The 21,498-nt window shown below is 35.2% G+C and overlaps 1 protein-coding gene across 1 annotated transcript in view; it reads left to right on the top strand.

The window, feature by feature from the left end:
- The window catches only part of RAB10 (RAB10, member RAS oncogene family), an 86,764-nt gene that overhangs the window by 48,076 nt on the left and 17,190 nt on the right, over window positions 1-21,498 (top strand). Inside the window, exon 2 of the mRNA XM_036881658.2 lies at window positions 9,140-9,200. Coding sequence (XP_036737553.1) covers window positions 9,140-9,200 — 61 coding nt within the window. The remainder of the gene's footprint in view (window positions 1-9,139; window positions 9,201-21,498) is intronic.

Genomic DNA, 21,498 nt, shown 5'->3' with positions numbered 1-21,498 from the left:
GGAAAGGAAGAAAGCTAGAATGAACTCTGCTGTATAATTGGAATCAGGTATCAGTATGAACTCATGGTTTTATATATTATACATACAGATAGATAGTTATGGAACTGCAGATATGTGTATGTGCATGGGTTAGTATACATAAATATATTTCTTTGCTCTGTCCTCTGGAAGGGCCTATAAGAATGAGCATTAACAGTGTGCATACCTTATACCCAGATCTTGGACTGTATTATAATTCTTCAATAAGAGGAACCAGGGCTCTTTGAAGAACTGGTTGATTCTAGAGCTGGGATAGGGAAAATACGAGATGATCCTGGACCATCTTTGGTGCCAGAAATCAAGTAAGTGCTCAGAAAGAAATGGGAGATATCAAAGGTACATAGGAGCCAACTTGAAAGAACTTCTGATGGCTAAAGCTGTAATGAAATAACAGTATTGCATTATAGCCAATGAATGAAATATTAATGAGTTCATATTGATAAAAGTTATTGAATAAATAAATGGTAGAGGGACAAATTGTAAAAGAACTCTATAAACTGTAAGGCAATGATTACAACATGAAATCACCATTAGATAAACAGTATGGTAGTGATGGTCCCAGACGCAATCCAGTGATAGAAGGTAAGTCAGTATGTGAACATATAATCAGAAATATGGTATTTATATAGTCCCAAAGTATTTTTTCTAAGAAATTTATTAATTACAAAGGGAAGAAACAATAAATTTACAGTGGAGAGAAACTAGATACCACCTTAGTAACTAAGTTATCAAGGTAGTAACACGGTACTTAAGACATTCACAATATAATCCCTAATACGATGAACTGATGAATATAATGAAAGCAAAACATTACATGGTATTTTTACCAAAAAATGCAAAGCCTTACTCTGATTCATGAGAAGACATCAGAAAAACCGAGATTGAGGGAGATTCTCCAAAATATCTGATCAGTATTGTTCAAAAGTATCAAGATCACGAAAGGCAAGAAAAGATGGAGTAATGGAGTAATTTTCACAGATTGAAGGAAACATGACAACTAAATGCAAGGTAGGAACCTGAGTTCAGGATTCTGGAACAGAGAAAGAAATTAGAGAAAAAACTGGTGGATTTGGTCTGTAGTTAATTGCATTGTGCCAGTGTTTCCTTTCTTGTTTCTGATAAATGTACTGTGGTTATGTACATATTAACATTAGGGATGCTGGATGAATGGTATATATGAATCTTGTACTGTTTTTGCAATTTTTCTTTAAAGTCACTCCAAAAAAAGTTTCTTTGAGCTACATTTCTCCCAAAAGGAGATGTGGGGAAAAAAAGAGAAAAATAATAATGCAAACCAAAGACAATAGAATAACAATTTAAACTTATGAAAGGAAAAAACTGTCAAGTTAGAATTCAATCCTAAGAAAAATATCTTCCAAAAATGAAGGCAAAAATACTTTCTAGACAAACATTTAAAGTTGAGAGAATTTTTTTGCCAGCAGTCTTGCACTATTAAAAATGCTAAAGGAAGTTTTTCAGGTTGAAGACAATCATTCCAGATGGAAGCTCACATACACTTAAGGGAATGAAAAGGATAAGAAATGGGAAGTATATGGGGAAATACAAAATACTTTCTTCTCAAATTTTAATTTATTTAAAAGAATGTTTAAGGCAAAAAATTTAATGTTTTATAGGGTTTATAATGTTTAATAAAATTTAGTAGAATGTAGAAATATAGTATGTAGGAGTAAAAAGTAAAATAATAGCTCAATAATGAAAGGGAGAATGGAAGTACACTGCTGTAAGGTTCTTATGTTAATATGAGAAGTGTATGAGAAGTGGTATAATACTGTTTGAAGGCAGACTGTGCTAAGTTAAAGATGAATAGTATAAACACAACTGCTAAAAAAAAAAAATCTAGAAACCTTCATAGGAGTTACCAATCATGAAAAAGCTCAGGTGGCTGTTTTAATATTAAACAAAGTAGATTTCAGAGCAAGGGATATGTTTCCAGGAATAAAGAGCATCTTTTCATAATGATAAAGTATCAGTTTTTGTATTCATGCAACCAATAAAAGTTTCAAAAAATCTGAAGCAAAACTTGACAATTGGAAAGAGAATAGATAATCCACAGTTAAATAGTTGGATACTTTAACCTTCTTCTTTAGCAATTAATAAAGTAAGTAGACATTTTAAATTGAATTTTAATTTAAAATTTTCTGAAAAAAAAAAAACAAAACTCAAGGCCCAAATTGCTTTACTGGTGAGATTTATCAGACATTTAAGGAAGAAAATACCAACTTAAACTGTTACAGTAGAGAAGGAGGGCATACTTTCAGATCTTAATATGTGACCAACCTTATCTCAGACATTAAAACCAGACAAAAATATGACCTATCCCTAATGCACAATGACGTGTCACTCATTAATATTTATGTAAGAATCCTTATCTAAATAATTGCAAATCAGTTCCCGGAACTTATAGTAAAATGTTCCATGACCCAGTTGGGCTTTGTTTTAGGAATCCAATGTTGATTTCACATTCAAAGTCAATTTTAATTAGCCTCCACAATGAAATGAAGAAGAAAAATTATGGTCATCTTAAGCAGATATAGAAAAAGCATTTGTCAAAGTGCAACCTCATTTTGCATCATGATACTACAGCAGACTCTAATAGAAGGACATTTCCCCAGCCTCTAAAATGATATAAAGTTAATAAGATACTTTATTGGTGAAGCTTCAGTTTAAGCCATCTCTCTTAAGGATCAAGTACAAAACAACATTGTATTAGCAACCCTAGCTAGTGTACCATAAAGAAAGAGGAAGAAATTACAGAGGTTCAAAAAGAAGATGATATGAAAGTGCTTTTTTACCAACTACCTGATTATATGCATAGAAAACTCTCCTTCCTCCACCTCCCAAAAAGCAACTAGGGTTAAAAAATGAATGTAGCAAGGTTACAGGATACAAGGTCATTATACAAAAATAAATTGTATTCTGTATTTAACAACAAACAATTAGAAAATGAAACTTAAAAAGTATCACAGTAGCATCTGAAAAATGAAATAAGTTTAACAAAGTATGTGCAAGACCTAGGCACTGAAAAGCTATGAAATACTGTTGAGAGAACTTGTGACCCAAACAGAGAAACTCTTATCATATTCATGGATTAGAAAGCTCATATTACTGTATTCAAACCTCTATGTATGTTTCTTGAACACAACAACCATATTTCTACCTCTTTATACTTCATACCATTTGCTCTTGCTGTTCCTTCTGCCTGGAATACCCCCAAATACTCACATGGCTTGTTCCCAGGCGTTCTTGAGGTCTTTGCTCCTAGGTCTTTCAGTGTGGAATCCCCCAATTTCCTCGCAAAATATAGCTCTCTTTCCTGTGGTTGTTTCTAGTACATACCACTACTAACATTAAAATTAATTACTCTGTCTAATCTCTCTTTCCCCTCTCTGGAATGTAATAAATTTCTCAACAAAAGGACTTTGTCTCCCTATTCAGTGCCAGGTATATAGTAAGTGTGGTTTACTGTGCTGGGACACATGTTACTATAATGGTGAAGTAACTCATAGACAATACATATATAGACATAAATACCAACATGTCCTAAAAATGCTTGCATTGGTAGATATGTAGTCATAAAAAGGAATGAAGTACTAATATTCCACAACGTGGATTGACCATGAAAACATTATGCTGAGTGACAGAAGCCAGACAGGAAGGTCACATGTTACATGCTTCTATTTATATAAAAAAATATCCAGAATGGGTAAATGTATAGAGACAATGCAAACTCGTGGTTTCCAAGAAGTTGCAGGAGTAAAAAATGAAAGTAGTTGCTTACTGGGTATGTAATTAACTTTGAGTTGGTGAAAATGTTTTGGACTTATGGGTGGGTGTTGCACAGCATTGTGAATGTACTGAATTATTCAGTTTAAAATGGCAGGTTTTATGTTACGTGAATTTTACCTCAATAGAAGGTAAATAAAAATAGAGTTATGGGACCTAATTTAGGTTAAGAGCATGCATGGTCTGAAATCAAATAGATGTGGATTGAATCCTGGTTCTGCCATTTACTAATTCTGTGACCTTGACTAAATTACCTTGCATTTTCTTTTCTATAAAATAGGCACATTAGTACTTTCTCATAGGATTTTTGTGAATTTAAAATGAGAGTAGATGTGAAATGCTAAGAACACTTAGTATTAACCAGTGTATGTTGATAGTGTTAACTGCTTTTTTTGGTGCTGCAATTGGTTTTTTTTTTATTCTTCATTTGTACAATGGAAATAGTAGTATGGACTACGACTGTTCTGAGGACTTAATGAGTTAATCCATGCAAAAAACTTAAAACTATACACATTGTAAATTCCCTAAGTGTCTACCCAACTATTACTATTATATGAAAGTATCTTTAGAGGTAACTTTTTTGCATTCTGCATTTTCACATCTGCATCCTGGTAAAGAAACTAACACTCCATACTGGAAAATGGCCTCTTCAAATTTTGTATTGTTATTTTACAATAACAGTGTATTGAGCTAGGACTAGACTGTGGATTCTAAAATTCCAGACTAGGCTACATGCAAATTATTATAGGTATGTGATTAATTACATCCTCTCCTGGTGTGGTGAGAACACTTGATTTTCATTTGTTAAAAACCACAGGTATTGAACATTTAGCTGTACATTGTTAAATTTTGATGTCTGGAATTTATTAAATAGATTGTTTCTGCCTACCTTAATTACTGTGTATAGATGTGTAATCAGAAACCAACCTTTGGAAAACTTATTTATATTAGTGGTTAGAATTGCAATTACTCCTCTTGCCACTGGATGGTGCTTCTGCAACATTATTAAGGCAAATGTTTTGGCTGATACTGTTTCTCACTTTCCTGAGCAGCTGAAAATTGATAAAGAGTTAAATTGAACTACATTAAATTGAAATACTCACTTGAGCTGGGTCCTAGGGATCTGTAAAAAGTGGCCATTTCTTCTAGAGTGTTTTTACATAAGCAAAACCTAAAAAAGAATCACTGGTTGGATCAAACCCTATGATTGCTCTAGTTTGTGGTAATTTAGAAAATGATAGTGTTTTAAGGAGAGTCTGATTATTCCTAGTGGTAGAATCTTAAAGGCTGATAGATATTCTGGGCTTCTTTTGGTAGCTGATCTATTTATTCATTTTTCTCTGGTCTCTAAATATTATCAAAAGCTTTGCTACTCTATAAAGTACAAGGTTTTCCATAGTTAGGTGTGTGTGGTTGGGGCTGTGGAAGGTACATGTTGGAGTGATGAAGGTATTAACTTGGAAAAAGTGCCCAGCTGTAGAAGTTTTGTTTGAAGGTACAGGAGGAAGGCTGGAGGGAATGAGACTATAGGGGTGGCGTGCAGCCATGCTAGAAATGGAATGGTCAAGGTAAGGTGTTTAAGCAACAGAGAGAATATTCTTTGTAAACATACTGCTTCCTCTGTTACCCTTTTACTTCCACTGATGAACCAGGTACAGAGTTTTACACGTCAGGTGGTACCTGTGCCCATGACGACCGCAGCCACAAAGTCTTGTGCTCGTCTCCTTGTCACCTTGTCCCCATCATCTGTTGGCCTTCTTGTTACTCAGCCCATATTCCCTGGTCATATGCAGTTAACTTTTTTAAAAACCTTAAGATTTTGGAAATTCTCTCTTGTAACTATAGAAGATGAGAATTGAATACTTTTATGCCACTAGACATTCCTGGTGCTTCTCCCTTCATCTTTTTAAATAGTTAAAATGCATGTTTTTTTAGCTGCTAAACCAAGTAGAGTACTATATAATTCCATTTCCTTTCTTGGACTTTTTTTTTTTTTAATGGTAGTTTACAGTTCCTTTATTGTTACATTTGGTTAGATTTCAAGGTACTATCCGTACTTTATCCCAAACTCTACAACAGAATTGTCAAACCCTCTGATTCTGCTTTTCATACAAATTCCATTAATAGCATTTCTTTCCCTTAATCTCTTAGGAGGCTTACTTCTTGCAACTTCTCATTTTATGTTGTCCCATTCTTTTCTGTCCTCATTCTCTTCTGAACTGGTTGCTCTTTAGGCCAATTTGAACTGCGCTTTACCTCACTTTCTGAGCTGGGTTTCTTTTCTTTCTTGTTTAAGCAGTCTCTCCTGCCAGCTGTATAGAAAAGATGTATGGGAGCTAAAATATTTTGAGATCTTTCATGTTTGGAAATATCTTTATTTTACTCTCTCATTTGATTTTGGCTGGTTGAAAATCTTCATTTTTAAGGACATTATCTTTTTGTACTCTGGATTCTAGTGTTGCTATTGATAAATCTTAGAAGTTGAGAATTGTCATTCTTGACTTTAATATGACCTAGTTTGTGTCTCTCCAAGCTTTCATAATGTCTTTATTCCTGGTGTCTTGAAATTTCACAGTACTACTTGGTACTGATCTTTATTATGTTAGGCACTGGGTGAGTCAGTCTGAATAGATTCTTCCTTTGGTTCTGTTATGTTTTCTTGTGTAACTTTTAAATTACTTTCTATATGACATTTTCTCTGTTGTTTCTTGTACTTCTTTTAGTTAGATGTGAGACCTCCTTGATCTTCTAACTTGTCATATTTCACATATATTCCATTCTTTGTCATTTTCTGGGAGATTTCAGTTTTCTCCTAGAGCCTTTCTGTTGAGTGTATTCTTTCTGCTGCCCATGCCTCTCCAACCCCCACTCTTTCTTTGAAATGTCCAGAAGTTCCTGGTTCAGGTCCTTCAGTGGAGGACTGTCTGTGTGCTCCCCTGTCTGGTGTCTGCCAAATGCCCCCTCCGCCTTTTATCCTTGCATTGCCCCTCTTTCCTCCAGGTTCCCTTTGTTTGTTATTGCTTATCTATTTTGGCATCTCATGGGAACCTTTGTCCTTCATATTTTGGCCTGAAGCTATAGAAAGCTGATTGGAAGCTAAGTGGACAAGTGTGGAACTTTTTTGTGTGTGGGCGGGGGGTGGGGGGTGAAAGGGTTTTACCTAACTTTATTCGCATGGTAGCAAGTCAATCACTGGAATTCCATCCACTCAGAGTGAGTCTGCATGCAGCAAGCCGGGTCTCTGCCTCTGGGCCTCTCTGCCCACACAGCTGTCCTCTGGGTCTCTCTGCCCGCACAGCCGTCCCAGTCTCTGTCCTTGGCACTGCCACCACTACAGCCTCTGCTCTCCTCTCCTGCAGCCTTACAGCCATAAAGTGTGGAACTTGTCAAGTGGTTAAGTTTCACCTAAGGGTGAAGTATCTGTATGTCTTTCTCAGGGATCCTTTACTTTCTCTAGGAAACATAATTTATCTGTTTATTGAACAAATATTTTTTGAATGTCTGCTTATATGTCAGACATAGTCCTAGGTGTTGGGAATTTAACTGAATTAACATAAAAATTCCTACTCTTATGGATCTTATCTTTTGGCAAAGGAAGACAAACAATAAATGACAGGATTAAGTAAATATATACAGTGTATTTGAGGAATGTTAAACAGGGGTAGTGAATATTAATAGGCAATGGACAGGGGCTTGGGGGACATGGGGAAACTAAGGATGGGGGGAGCAAGGGGAAGGAGCCGTGGAGAATAGTGTTCCAAATTGGAAGAACAGTATATGCACAGGCCTTGAGATGGGAATCTGTCTGACCTGTGTGTGGAACAAGGAAGCCAATACAGTTAGCTAGACCAGGGTAAGATGATACAGAAAATGATGAGGTCAAGGTGGGAAGGGAGAGGTGGGCAGAATGTGTAGGGCCTTATGGACTGTTCTAAGGACTTCTGCTTTTAGTCGTTATGAAAATGGGATTTGGAGATGGCCAATAAGCAGTTTGGTGTCTTAAATTTAGAGTTCAAGGGACACGCTTGGGCTATGATATACATTTGAGAATTGTGTGTATGTCGAATTTAAAGCCATGAAATTAAGAAAAATCACCATGGGAATAGAAAAGAGAAGTTCACTTGAATTTTTTAGAAAAGGTCAGAGATGAGAAGAAACCAGTATGAAGACTGAAATGGGGTCAGGGAGGTAGGAACACCAGGAGAGTTTTTGTATAAGAAAGAATGAAAAGCTGCTTCAACTACTGCTAATTGGCTTGAGGATAGACAACATGAGATCTAGAGGGAAACTGAAAGAGTTTAGGATGAGGTTTCTATCTTGAACAATTTTGTAGATAACTTAAAACAGCCTAAAATCTTAGAAGTTCTCCAGTTGTACCTGGTTTCCATCCCAAAGAGTTGTCCTAATGTTACCTTTCTTCAGGAGAGTTTTCTGAAATAGTATTGGTTGTCAGTGTGACATTAATTTAACTGGTAGTCTTTCTCAGAGTTGGTCTTGACAACCAGGCCACTTTAGGACTACTTCCTTAGTAATTCCTAGAGAAACAAAAATACAGGCTGTATACATAGTCTGAGGTTTTTAAATGCCAGGCAGGTGGCTTTTTTGGGGGGGATGGGTATGGGAAATATGAGGGGCTAAGCTAAAGATTTTGGTTGATTAAGAAGCAGACAGGTCCTGGGGGATCTACAGTATTTCTGTTTCATGTATTTTGAAGCTCTGTGTTATTAGATGCATAAACAGTTAGTATATTTATGCCTTCTTAATGAATTGACCCTTTTATCATTATGAAATTACCCTCTTTATCTGTCGTAGTAGTCTTTTGCTCTGCAAGCTAGTGAAGGTTATTTATTTTTTCCCTACTAGGAAACAATTTTTTATTCTTTTGCGTTACAATATTAGATATTGTGAAATCTACTTTTTTATTTCCTAAAAAGTTCACTCTCCATCCCTAGTTCTTTGAACATCTGGGATCTTACATATATTACTTGTGTTTAAAATCAGACACATTTGCTCAGAATTGTATATTTAGTGAATATTCAGAGCAAACACAAATTTTTAAAGTGTTTTTTTAAAAATTTTACTGGAGTTTATTTGTTTTGTCATCTTGAATTCCGAATAAACTGGTATTTGAACTCAAATAGGAATCAGTGAAAAAAACAGAAGTTCTCCCATTCTCGCATTATCCTGGATGCCACTCTCATGCTGCCATCTTGAATCTAGGGTGTCCTATTAATTTTAGTTTAGCCAAATTCAGAGCCATAGAGATGATTTATCTTTTTCTTTTTCTGTGTTGTAGGAATAGACTTTAAGATCAAAACAGTTGAATTACAAGGAAAGAAAATCAAGCTACAGATATGGTAAGTGATGCTAGTTTATTCACTTTGTATAGTAAAATGCCAAGTATCCTGAGTGTTTGGCAGTGAAATTCTTCCCTGTCACCTGATTAGATTCTGTGAGACCTTCCTTTCTAAAGCTAGCAATTAAGTTTACCTTCTTTCAATGAAAAAAGAAATTACTGCCGTGGACGTAGGAGTTAATGAGATCTGGCTGAGTGTTTACCTTTTCCACTTACTGTATGAACTTAGGCAAGTTGTATATACCCATTATGAGGCTCTTATATCTTCATACGTAAAATGGAGATAATACCACCTCTCTTAAAAGACTGTTATAAGGATTACTGAAATAATTCATTTTTAGTTGATATTTAACTAAAAAAAATAGTAAAGCCTTTAGCATAATACTTTGTTCAAACTCAATATAAAAAGCTAATTGATATAATCCATTTGTTGCTTGAGAGTCTTAAGTTAAAATATTTATTTTCTCTAATGTGTTTATAACTTTTTATTAGTTTGTATAGGGTTGGCCCCATATAGAAACAATAAAATTCTTTAAATTTGTATTCAAGTATGAATCATAGACTTTAAAATTATAATAGCAATATTTTTCAGTGACTATTGAGTATTTTACATAATACATTTATTAACCCATTAAATACAATGACCCTGTGAGATGTGCTATTCCTTCTTTGTTTTAAACAGACTTATTGAGATATAACTCACATAAAATAAAACTGCACATATTTTAAGTGTACAGTTTGATAAGTTTTGACATACATATAAAGCTGAAAAACCATCACCACAATCAAGATAATGAACATAATCATCATCTTAAAACTTCCTCAAGCCAGGCAACCAGTCATTATTTTTCTTTCTGTCACTATAGTTTCTATTTTCTGCCCCTGTTTATTAATGCAGCCATATAATGTGTTATTTTTCTTAGTCTTTTTTTGTGAGGGGGATCTGGCTTCTTTTAATCAGCATAATGATTTTGAAAATTATCAAATGATTTTATGTGTATTGCTAAGTTCATTACTTTTCATTGCTGAGTAGTACTCTGTTGTTGAGATATATCACAGCTTGTTTATTTACCTTAAAGCTGCCACAAATCTTTGTATAAAATATGCTTTCTTTTCTCTTGGATTATTCCCCAGATCATGAAATGGAGGCATTTTGAAATAATTTAAGCAAAGTTTTGCAGCATGTAAATGGCAGAATTGGGATGCACATTACATGCTCAGAATATAGGGTTGAGAGTGGCATTTTAATTGCTGTAACTGCCTCCTATAAATAGTGCATTTTGTCAGTTGATTTTATTGCTCTTTCCAGTTACTATCATTTTTTTTTCTGCACTGCCAGCCAACAATTGTGTTAGATTTGAATACATGTGATCTTGGGTTTTACTGTAACAGGACCCTGTCATAGAAACATGAGGTTGAGTGATACATGTAAAGCACTTAGAGCAATGTCTAATGCATAATTAATGTTCAGTAATATTAGCTGTAATGAGGATCTCCCATTATGAGGCTAGAACCATAAGAATAATAACGTTCTATTTTAGGATATGAGCAAAGGAAAAAGTAGCAAAGGAGATTACAAAGCCATGGTTAGTTTGGAGAACTGGTAGAGAACAATGTCCCAGAATCCAAAAGACACTTTCAAAAAGTTAGGTATTCCCTTTTAAAGGAAGCTAGTGATTAGAAGTAGGGTGTGTTTAACCAGAATGTCTTCATTACCTGAACATGTAATTAGAAATATCTTCATAGCTTCTTTAAGTTTAATTAAAAATTTAAAGGAAATTTAGACATTTTTTAATGTTTTCTAAATTGTGTGATTCTCTTTGAAGCACAATTCACTTGTTTTTTTTTATTACTTTAACTGGGAAATAACTAAGCAAATAAACTGTGCCTTATATTCTGTTTCATTATAATTAAGTCTGATCTCAAGGGAAAGGATGTCAGTTATTATGAACTTAACCAGCCCTTCACTTTTTTTTTTTTTTTAAGTGTTATCCTGACCTTGGCCCTACATGGGGGTCTGGTTCCAAGCCTCTCCTAAGCTCTGCCACACTTACTGGTTCTGTTCTCAGCTGCATCCCCTCTGTACACACTTTAATTAAGCACTTTTAAAACTTTTGACAGTAAGAGATATATTTTATATTTTAATTCTGTGACTCAGTGTACATGTACATAACAAACAAAAGTGCATAACGATTTTTTCAGATACGTTTTTATTTATATGATATATATAAAACTTTTGCCCTGCTAAATATGTCCTGCTCCTCCTTTTACACTGTCTTGTGCAAACTTTCCCCTTTCTATTCCTTGACCTCGTGACATTAAACATTTTTTTTCTCTCTTATCATTGTAGCCTGTGTAGCTTTTAGAAGTAAACAGTAACAACTAACACTTGATTTTAAAGAGAGCTTTCCTCATAAGATGCTCTTTTGGAACAGTATGTCCTCCAATGCGGCCTTCAGGATTAATCTAGAAAATATTCCTGCTGTACCTATAAAACTCAAGCATAGCACAGAAATGGTAACACTTCTAATTTAGAGTTGTTTAATTTTTAGGCATTTTTAATAGAACCTCTCAGGTGAAACACCTCAGATGGAAATGTTTGTTTAGTTTAGGTTTTCATATATATAACTGCTTTTAATTTGAAATGTCCATTTTCCTGTAGAGATTAGAAGTGAGTGAGTGGTTATAATTTGTGATTAGTATAATTTCATTTGGTTTTGCTTCTTTGACATGTTTACATGCCAGGAAGAAAGAAGTCATGTAGCTCCAGGTGAAGAGATCTGGGATATGCCACAGTACTTCAAGAAGACTTTTAGCATGAAAAACTCATTACTTGGGAGTTTTCAGAACTCTACCCTCAACTTGAATCCTTACTTTGCCTCTAATTGCTACTGAAATGCTCAGTCATTTTTATCTTTCTCTAATTTGAACAAATACATTCAGATTTTTGTTTCAGCATGGAAATTCCTATTCTGTGATTGAATATTAGTTTTGGAAGCTTTCCTCAGTCTGTGCTAAAGCTTTGTCTTATTTTTCTTTTCTTGAATGATTTTCACTTCTTCCTTTCTTTCCAGGAATCTTTTAGTCTATCTGTTGCATAAGTGTGGAGATGGGTCTCATCCTAGCCAAGGCATATGTGTAGACCTAAAATTAGCTTGTTTGGCAGATAGAGAAGCAGCTGTGGGCTCTCTAAATCCCAGATCTCTAGAAGTTTCCACCACAGTAAGTTTTGTTATCTACATTTTCCATAGAGTAGTGGGGCCTGCCAGGAAAACAGCCAGAGTGAGTTACTTCAAGGCTGCCTTTTCTTTTCCTTTCCCTTCCCTACCTTCTCCTCCCTTCCCATCCCTTCCTTCTTTTTTAAAAGTTTATTGAGGGGACTGGGACCAGAAGTATTTCCCACTGTCAGCATCTGTATCTTTTACCAGCTGCAAATTAGCATCACCACAATCAGAAACCACATTGTAGGGTGTCACATTATAGAAGAATTAACCATTTACCTGTGTAAGGTGCCAGATACTTGGGAATCCTTTTTGATTCTTCCAATTCCCTTAACCCCAACATCCAATTTAGCAAGCCCAGTTGATTCTTTCTCCAAAATATGTCTAGAATCCATATACATTTTGCCACCTCCGTTGTTACCCTAGTCTAACCATGCCTCTCTTACCTCTTCTTTGAACCATTGCTGAAGGCTCTTAAAGTCCTTAACTTCCTGTTGTGCCTCCTTCTGGCTCTCTTCCCTCATAACAGCTAGAGTAACCTTTGTCAAATATAAATCTGGTCATGGTTGTCATTTCTTCTCCTATTTATAACCATTTTGACTTTCCATTGCATTTCAAATGAAATTCCAAGTCCAAATTTCTTATCACAGGCTATGGTGGGGACCCCTCCTGCCCACCTTTCTGACCTCATTTTGTGCTCCCTTTTGCCTTTACCTGCAGCTAATCTCCTTTCAATTCCATGAACATAGCAGGCCATTTTCCAGTTTAGGACCTTTATACATGCCCTGTAGACTTCTCTCAACCCCCCAGTCCCCCTCAACCTTATCCACATTGTGTCCCGTGTGCTGCTCCTTCCCCCCCTTCCCATACCACCACAAGGCTCAGCATTCCACTTCATTCCAGAGGCTTCCCTTTTCCACAGAAATAAAATGGAAAACTTCGGGTTTTGGCTGCTGCCCCTTCTGACCTCAGCTCTACCAGCTCTTCTCCAGCCACTCTGGCTATTTTTTCCTTCCTGAGCATACCAAGCATGTTCCCATCTCAGAGCCTTTGTACTTCAACTGTTCTTCGACTTGGAACCTTTTCATCTGATTTTTGCCCAGATTTAAGCCTTCTCTTATTCAGATCTCAGTTTGGTGTTATCCTCAGAGAGAGGCCTTAGCCTTGCATGGTGACTAGCTAAAGCAGCTCAGTTCTCCATGGGCTATCGTATTTATCCAAGTTTCTCATTTTTTTAATAATTGAAGTATAGTTGATATTCATTCTTATATTAGTTTCAAGTATACAACACAGTGGTTCAACAGTTACCCATATTATTAAATCCTTACCCCCACTAGTACAGCTTCTATCTGTCAACATAGGAAAATGTTACAGAATCACTATTTTCCCTATGCTGTACTACCATCCCTGTGACGAACCTGCATTGTGATTTATAATTTTTGTGCTGCTTTATCCCCCTCACCTTCCCCACCCACCCCAACCCCTCTTCCATGGTAACCACCAGTCACTTCTCAGTGTCTGTGAGTCTGCTGCTGTTTTGTTCATTCTGTTTTGCTTTGTCTTTATATTCCACAAATAAGTGAAATCATATGGTCCATATCTTTTTCCGCCTGGCTTATTTCACTGAGCGTAATACCCTTTAGCTCCATACATGTTGTTGCAAATGGCAGGATTTCTTTTCATTTTGTGGTTGTTAATACTCTGTTGTATATATGTACCTCATCTTTATCTATTCATCTATTGATGGACACTTAGGTTGCTCCAAGTTTATGTCTGTCATAGTATTTTTAGTATCTAAAGTTACTGGCTTTTGAAATGTGTTCATTAGTATCCTCCTATTAGAAAATAAGCTTTTTGAAGGTGGGGATCCCATTTGTCTAATTTGTGGTTATATAACCACCACCTAGAACAGAGCTTGGCAAACACAGATGTTTAGAAAATATTTGTTGACTGAATGACTTTGGTTGATTTCTGTTCATATTTTACTTCCCACTCACTCTAAGCATAACCTCTGTAGAGAAGACCTCTCTGATCATTCTGTTTTAGATTACTTCTCCCCTGCCCCTTACCTCATCCTTAACACTCCACCCTATTCAGTATTAAATACCTTGTTAGTATTTATCACAATTTGAGATTATGTATTCATTTGTTTGTTTGTTCCTGCCCCTACTGGAATACAAGCTCTGCAGGGGCAGCTGTCAGCCTTCTTACTTTGGACATTTTTATGAAGATAAGCATAATTTAAAGTTGGATGTGGAGAAATCACATATCTATGAGGAAGTCTAGGTCTTTCAAAATAAAACTCAGTGTGAGAAATTTGACGTCCTAATTTATAAACTAGGAAATAACTTCATTATGTTACCAAAAACACAAACGTAGGATATTTGGGGTCTCTGCCTTACAGACCAGATTGATGTTGTCTCTGGCCTTTTAGAGTGCTGTCAGTGTCCAGACTAAAAATAACTATCATAATAGCAGCTGGAGTACACAGCTTCCCTGAGCCTGCATGTGGGACTAACAATTAAGGAAATAAGCTATTTTAGTTCCTAGGAGCATATTACTTCTTATAATATGTCAATGGGAAGAAATAGGATTTCACAGCGTTCTCTCAACTGTGTGTCTATTACTTTGTAAGGAAAATTCTGTTGCCATTGTTCATAATTTCAGAAACCTCAATTATACTATGTAGGCTGAGAAAAAAAATTAATAATATTGGAAAACCAAGTGAGTGGTTTTGAACACAGGCTAAAAAACCTGTATTGTGAAATAAAAAGATATTCTGAACATACACATTATATGTTACTTGCTCTTCAGATATTTAACACCTGCTTTTGATCATTGGAGTCATCCTGCTGTCTTAGACCTGGTTGTATGTGTTTATGCAAACCTAAAAATAATCTGACTGATGAATAAGCAGCTGTGGCTGTTTTTAGTTCTGGGCAAAGGGTCACCAAATAGCCTAGTGGTAGTGAATGAGGACTCTGTTCTTGACTTGAAATAAATTGTTGATTGTTGAAACAACTGGTAGGTGCTGGTATTATGAAGATCCAGGCAGGACTAGGAAAAGGATGATTTGAGATCAAGGAGTCAGGGAGCCAGATCATCTTGTGGGATGGATACAGTTGTGTTGAAAAGTGTAAATGTATGAAATGTACAAATGAAAATGAGATATAGAAAGCTTTAAAAACCTTTGCAGGGAGAGCATATAAAAAGAGGGAAGATAATTGATTTTAAGAGATTTTGGAAGACATAGGAGACAAAAATCAAAGAACAGATGGGATAGCATGTCATGGATCAAAACAGAAACTTATTCTGAACCTGAATAGGGATTACCTTTCTTTTCAGAGGGGCCATTAATATCTCAATATCTTTTATATTGCTATTTCATAACTAACCAGCATTGTAATATAAAATGTCCTTTCTAGGTGCTATTGATTTAAATTTAGCTAAGTAGAATAGAGAGCCCAGATAAAAACCCACACATATGGTCAATTAATATATGATAAAGGAGCCGTGAATATACAATGGGAAAAAGTCTCTTCAATAACTGGTTTTGGAAAAACTGGATAGCTACATGCAAGAGAATGAAACTGATTTGATTACTGCCTAACTCCATACACAAAAGTAAATTTGGAAAGGACTAAAGACCTAAATGTAAGACATGAAACCATAAAATTCTTCGAAGAAAACATAGGCAAAAATCTCTTGATCATAAGCATGAGCATTTTTTTCCCTGGACACATCTCCTTGGGCAAGGGAAACAAGATAAAAAAATGAATAAGTGGGGCTACATCAAACTAAAAAACTTCTGTACAGCAAAGGACACCATCAACAAAACAAAAAGGCAAACTACAGTATGGGAGAATATATTTGTAAATTTTTTATCCAGTAAGGGGTTAACATCCAAAATATATAAAGATATGCCTCAACACCAAACAAAACAAATAACCTGATTAAAAAATAGGCAGAGGACCTAAACAGACATTTATCTAAAGAATTACAGATGGTCAACAGGCACATGAAAAGATGCTCCACATCACTAATCATCAGGGAAATGCAAATTAAAACCACAATGAGATACCATCTCATGCCAGTTAGAATGGCCACTATCCAAAAGAGAAGAAATAACAAGTGTGATGAGGATGTGAAGAAAAGGAAACTTCTGCACTATTGGTGGGAATATCAATTGGTGCAGCCATTGTGGAAAGTAGTATGGAGGTTCTTCAAACAACTAAAAATACAAATAACACTCCACCCAGTAACTCCACTTCTAAGAATTTACCTGAAGAAAACAAAATCTCTGATCTGAAAAGATATATGTACCCCTATGTTTATGGCTGCATTGTTTACAATAGCCAAAATACAGATGCAACCTAAGTGTCCATCAGTAGATGAATGGATGAAGAGGATGTGGTACATATACATGGTGAAATATTATTCAGCCATAAAAAGAAATCTGCCATTTGCAAAAATTTGGATATACAGAGGGTATTATGCTAAGCAAAATACACCAGGTGGAGAAAGACAAATACCATATGATTTCACTTATTTGTGGAATATAAAGACACAACAAAACAAAATGAACAGAGTAGCAGTAGACTCAACAGACACTGAGAAGGGACTGGTGATTATGATGGGGGAGGAGTTGGGGAGAGTGGGTGGGGAGGGGAAGGGGGATAAAGGGGCACAAAAGTGCCCAATCGTAAGTTGGTCACAGGGATAGTAGTACAGCCTGGAGAATATGGTCGATGATTCTATAGTATCTTTCTATGTTGACAGATAGTAGCTGTACTGGTGGGGGTGAGGATTTAATAATATGGGTTAACTGTTGAACTGCTGTGTTGTATACTTGAAATCACCAAGACTTTTTTTATCAACTATACTTGAATTTTAAAAACTTTAAGTTTCTTATGCAGTGTGTTCTTTCTTGGTGGAGAATCTAGTCATAAATTTGAAATGTGTTTATAATTTGCTAATTGTGTAATGCGAAGGAAGCATTTAATAGCTAGACAGTGTTGGGGGTGGAATTCATAGTACAGTGCTGTGGAAGAGCTCCCTAAATTGTTATTACTTAATGACGAAAAGTAATTATTACTGACTCAAAAATTGATTAGTCAAAAACTGAAGTGAGTCTCTCCTACAATATAGCTAGCTTTTAGGCACTACTGGGCACTACCCAGATCCTGTACACTATTTGCCTAGAATAAATACATTTCCATCCTGGATCTTAGGTAGAAAACTTTAACCCGTCTATAAGGTGATGGAATTATTAGTTAACTTATACTTCTTACTACCAGTTCACAAAATAACTATTTTACTGTGCTGAGACAAGTTTTTTACTGTTTTTCATGAAAGCATTTATAATTACATCTGGTATAAGGCCCCTTGTAATTAAATGGATAGCGTTAATAAAAGATAAAATGAATTTGGAATTGAGGAAAAGGTTCAGAAATATACTATTTCTAAAGGACTTTCAGAAATACTATAAAGAAAGGGAGGGAAATAGATCATAATAAATATAGAACAAGTTTTGATGAAGCTACTTCTTGTAATGATTCTTAATAAGTTGACATAACATTAAAGGCAGTAGAGATAAAAATTGTGTTCTAAGAATGTAAAGAAATATATAATACAAGTACGCATTCATGCGCATGCATATAGCCTCTTTCTGGTCTAACCTGATTTAAATACAACCCAGAATAATAGCATGTCTCTTAGATGGTTTTTCTTAAAGGACATTTCTTTTGGCAGTTTTTTGGATACATACTGCATTGCCTCCTAATTCTCCTTCTGCACACACTCATTTTCAGCATAGTAGACAAATGATTCTTAATTTTAAAACTCATGTTTTAAAATTAGACTCCCCATAGACTTCCCATCTCACTTAGAGGAAGAGCTGAAGCCTGTCAGTGGTCTATAAAATGCTACACAATCTGCATACCCCACAATTTCATACTAGTCTACCTGCTTTCGATCCATTCCAGCCACATTGACCTCCTTAACTATTCTTACACCATGACTTAAGGCCATTGCACTTGTTCTTCCCTGTTCTTGGAACGCTGTTCCCCATAGATATTTATATGGCTCATTCTTTATTCCCTTTACCTTGTCATGGAAACCTTCCTTTACAATTCTGTTTAAAATTTCACTTGTTTGTACCACCCCCAACATCAGTCCTTAGTCCCTTTTTGTTTTCTTTGCATTTTTCACCCTCTGAATATGTGTAATTCCAGAAATCATCTGTTTTATTTGTTTATTGTTGTTCACTCCCAGTAGAATACAAACTCCATTAAAGGAGGAATTTTTGTTCTGTTTACAGCTTTTTCTCCAGTGTCCAAAATAATGTCCAGCATGTAGTATTTGCTCAGTGAACATTTAAAGAATAAATAAATGGGATTTTATGTACTTTAAAAGGAGATGAACAAGTGACAAGGCTGAAATTTTTAAGAAAAATGAAAAGTCCAGCAAGCTATTTAACTTGGCCAAATAGAAAACCATTTTCTTTTACCTTTATACAGAAATAGGCTGCAAAGCCAGGATTTTCTTTGTTAAGCAGCTTTGAGTACACCTTAAACACAGATAATAACTTGAAAGAGCTTTGAAAATTAATAGAGCATCTGTAAAGATGGACTTTGGACATCTTGAAAACAATTTTGAGTCACATATATATGATTACACATATGATTATATATATGACATTATTGCATCTTTGCATATTTTTATAGTACAGATTGCTTTGGGGGTTATCTATAGCAAATACAAGTAAGTTAATAGAATTTTACTTTAGTTATCCCTCCTAATTGTTTGTGAATGAGGAAAAAAAAAGGTCCAGAGATGTTACAAAGATCACTCAGCTGGGAGGATTGGAACCTGAGGATAAACTTGGATCTGACTCTGAAACCATGTATATGTGTGTTCTTGCATAATGCCTGCCACACACTGAGTAGACACTCAGTACTATTTTTGAATTGATGGATAAATGAAATGTATTAACATGCTAATTGCATACTAGTGTTGAATGTAAGGAATATTGATGTATAGGTGGTTGTGTTATATTCCTGGCTACTCATATTTTAGGCATTCAAGCATTATTTAAAAAACGTGTGTTTTTAAGGGTCATGTAACTAAGTTACAGTGCTTTGATTCTAAAATTGAATGAAGAACCTGCAAGGTAAGATCTAAAATATTTACTCATTAATAAACATTTTAGTACTCATTCCTGATATAGATGCTCTGGATACTGCAGTGAACAAGACAGACAAGTCTCTGATAGAACTTACATTTTAGAGGGCATGGGAGACAATAAATAAATCCATAATAAGTGCTATACAGAGGAGTAAAGTGAGATGGAATTGAGAAAGAGGCCTGAGGCTCTCAAATGGGAACAAGCCTGTGAATTTGGGGATATGAAAAATGTGGCTTTAGCTGTCAGGGAAAGAAATGCCTCAATTAGGAGGAGCACTGGAAAAAAATACAAGTCCTGTAATGCTTTGTAAACCTTAGGCTGAGGATTTTGGAATTGATTCTGGTTATAATGAATTGCCATTGGAAATTTTGCTTGGTTTTGTTTTTAAGCTTAGTCGTGTTTTCTGTTTGTTTTGTAATTGGTGAATTGAGACAGTCCACGTACCATATAATTCACCCATTTAAAGTGTACAAATAGTTTTTCAGTATATTTACAAGATGTATTCACTGTCATCACAATTTTAGAACATTTTTATCCTCCCAAAAAGAAACCCCATACTGTTTACCAGTGACTCCCCATCCTGCCCAAACCCCTTAGCCAGGGCAACCATTTATCTACTTTATGTCTCTAGATTTTCTTATTCTGGATATTTCATATAAATGGAATCCTGCACGTATAGTCTTTTGTGTCTGGTTTCTTTCACTTAACATAATGTTGTTGAAGTTCACCCATATTGTAGCATATGTCAGTACTCCATTCCATTTTATGGCTGAAAAATATTCCATTGTATAGAATACACTACATTTTATTTATTGATTCATCATTTGATGGACATTTAGGTTGTTTGGACTTCTTTTTTTGTTATTGTGAATAATGTTAAGAACATTCATGTATAAGTTTTTGTGTGGGCATATGTTTTCATTTCTGTTGGAATGGAATTGTTCTCCAGGAATGGAATTGCTGGCTTGTATGGTAGCTTTATGTTTAACATTTTGAGGAACTGCTAGACTTTCCCATTTTACATTCCCACTAACAATGTATGAAGTTCCAACTTCTCTACATCCTCACCAACATACCTTCTTGTGTTCTGTGAGTTTTCTTTTTCATATTCTTGAATGTGTCCATTGAAGTACAAAACTTTTAAATTTTGGTGAAGTTCAGTTTATTTTTTTCTTTCATTGCTTCTGCTTTTGGTGACATTTAAAAAATAATTGCCAAATCCAAGATCATGAAGATGTTGTCCCCCTGTTTCTTCTAAGAGTTTTACAGTTTTATAATTTTTGCTTTTATGTTGAGGTTTTAGATGTATTTTGAATTAATTTTTATACATGGTATGAGATAGGGGTCCAGTTTCATTGTTTTACATGAAGATATCCAGTTGTTACAGCACCATTTGTTAAAAAGCCTTATTCTTTCCTATTGAAGCTATTGGAAGTTTTAAGCAGAAAAACGAATACTTAACTCTGGTTACTGTGTAGAGAGTATCAGCTCCTACATTTCTGAATGTTAGAATGGCAACAAAAATACTAAAAATGAGTAGTCAGTGCCATAGAACTAAGAGTAGAAACAATGTGATGTCCAAAAAGGCATGACAATAAAATGTTACAAGAAGAGAAAGTGGTCAACTGTGTGGAATCCTACTGAATGATTAAAATATATAAGAAATAAATACTGGATTTGGCAATAAGAAGGTTATTGAAGACCTTTTGAAGGATAGCAGTCTTGACAGAGTAGTAGTAATAGCAGTTGGATTAGAATTAGTTAAGTAATAAATTTGGGGAGACAAACTGGAGATAACTCTTTAAAGAAATTTGCTGAGAAGATTTTTTTGTATGTGTGGACAAGCTTGTCCTAAAATTTATATGGAAAGGCTAGAAAAGCAAAAGCAACTA

This window comes from Manis pentadactyla, chromosome 2 (assembly GCF_030020395.1).
Source record: "Manis pentadactyla isolate mManPen7 chromosome 2, mManPen7.hap1, whole genome shotgun sequence".
In the NCBI taxonomy this organism is placed as follows: domain Eukaryota; kingdom Metazoa; phylum Chordata; class Mammalia; order Pholidota; family Manidae; genus Manis; species Manis pentadactyla.
Note: the sequence above shows the minus strand (reverse complement) of the source record. Positions and strands in the feature narration are given on the sequence as shown.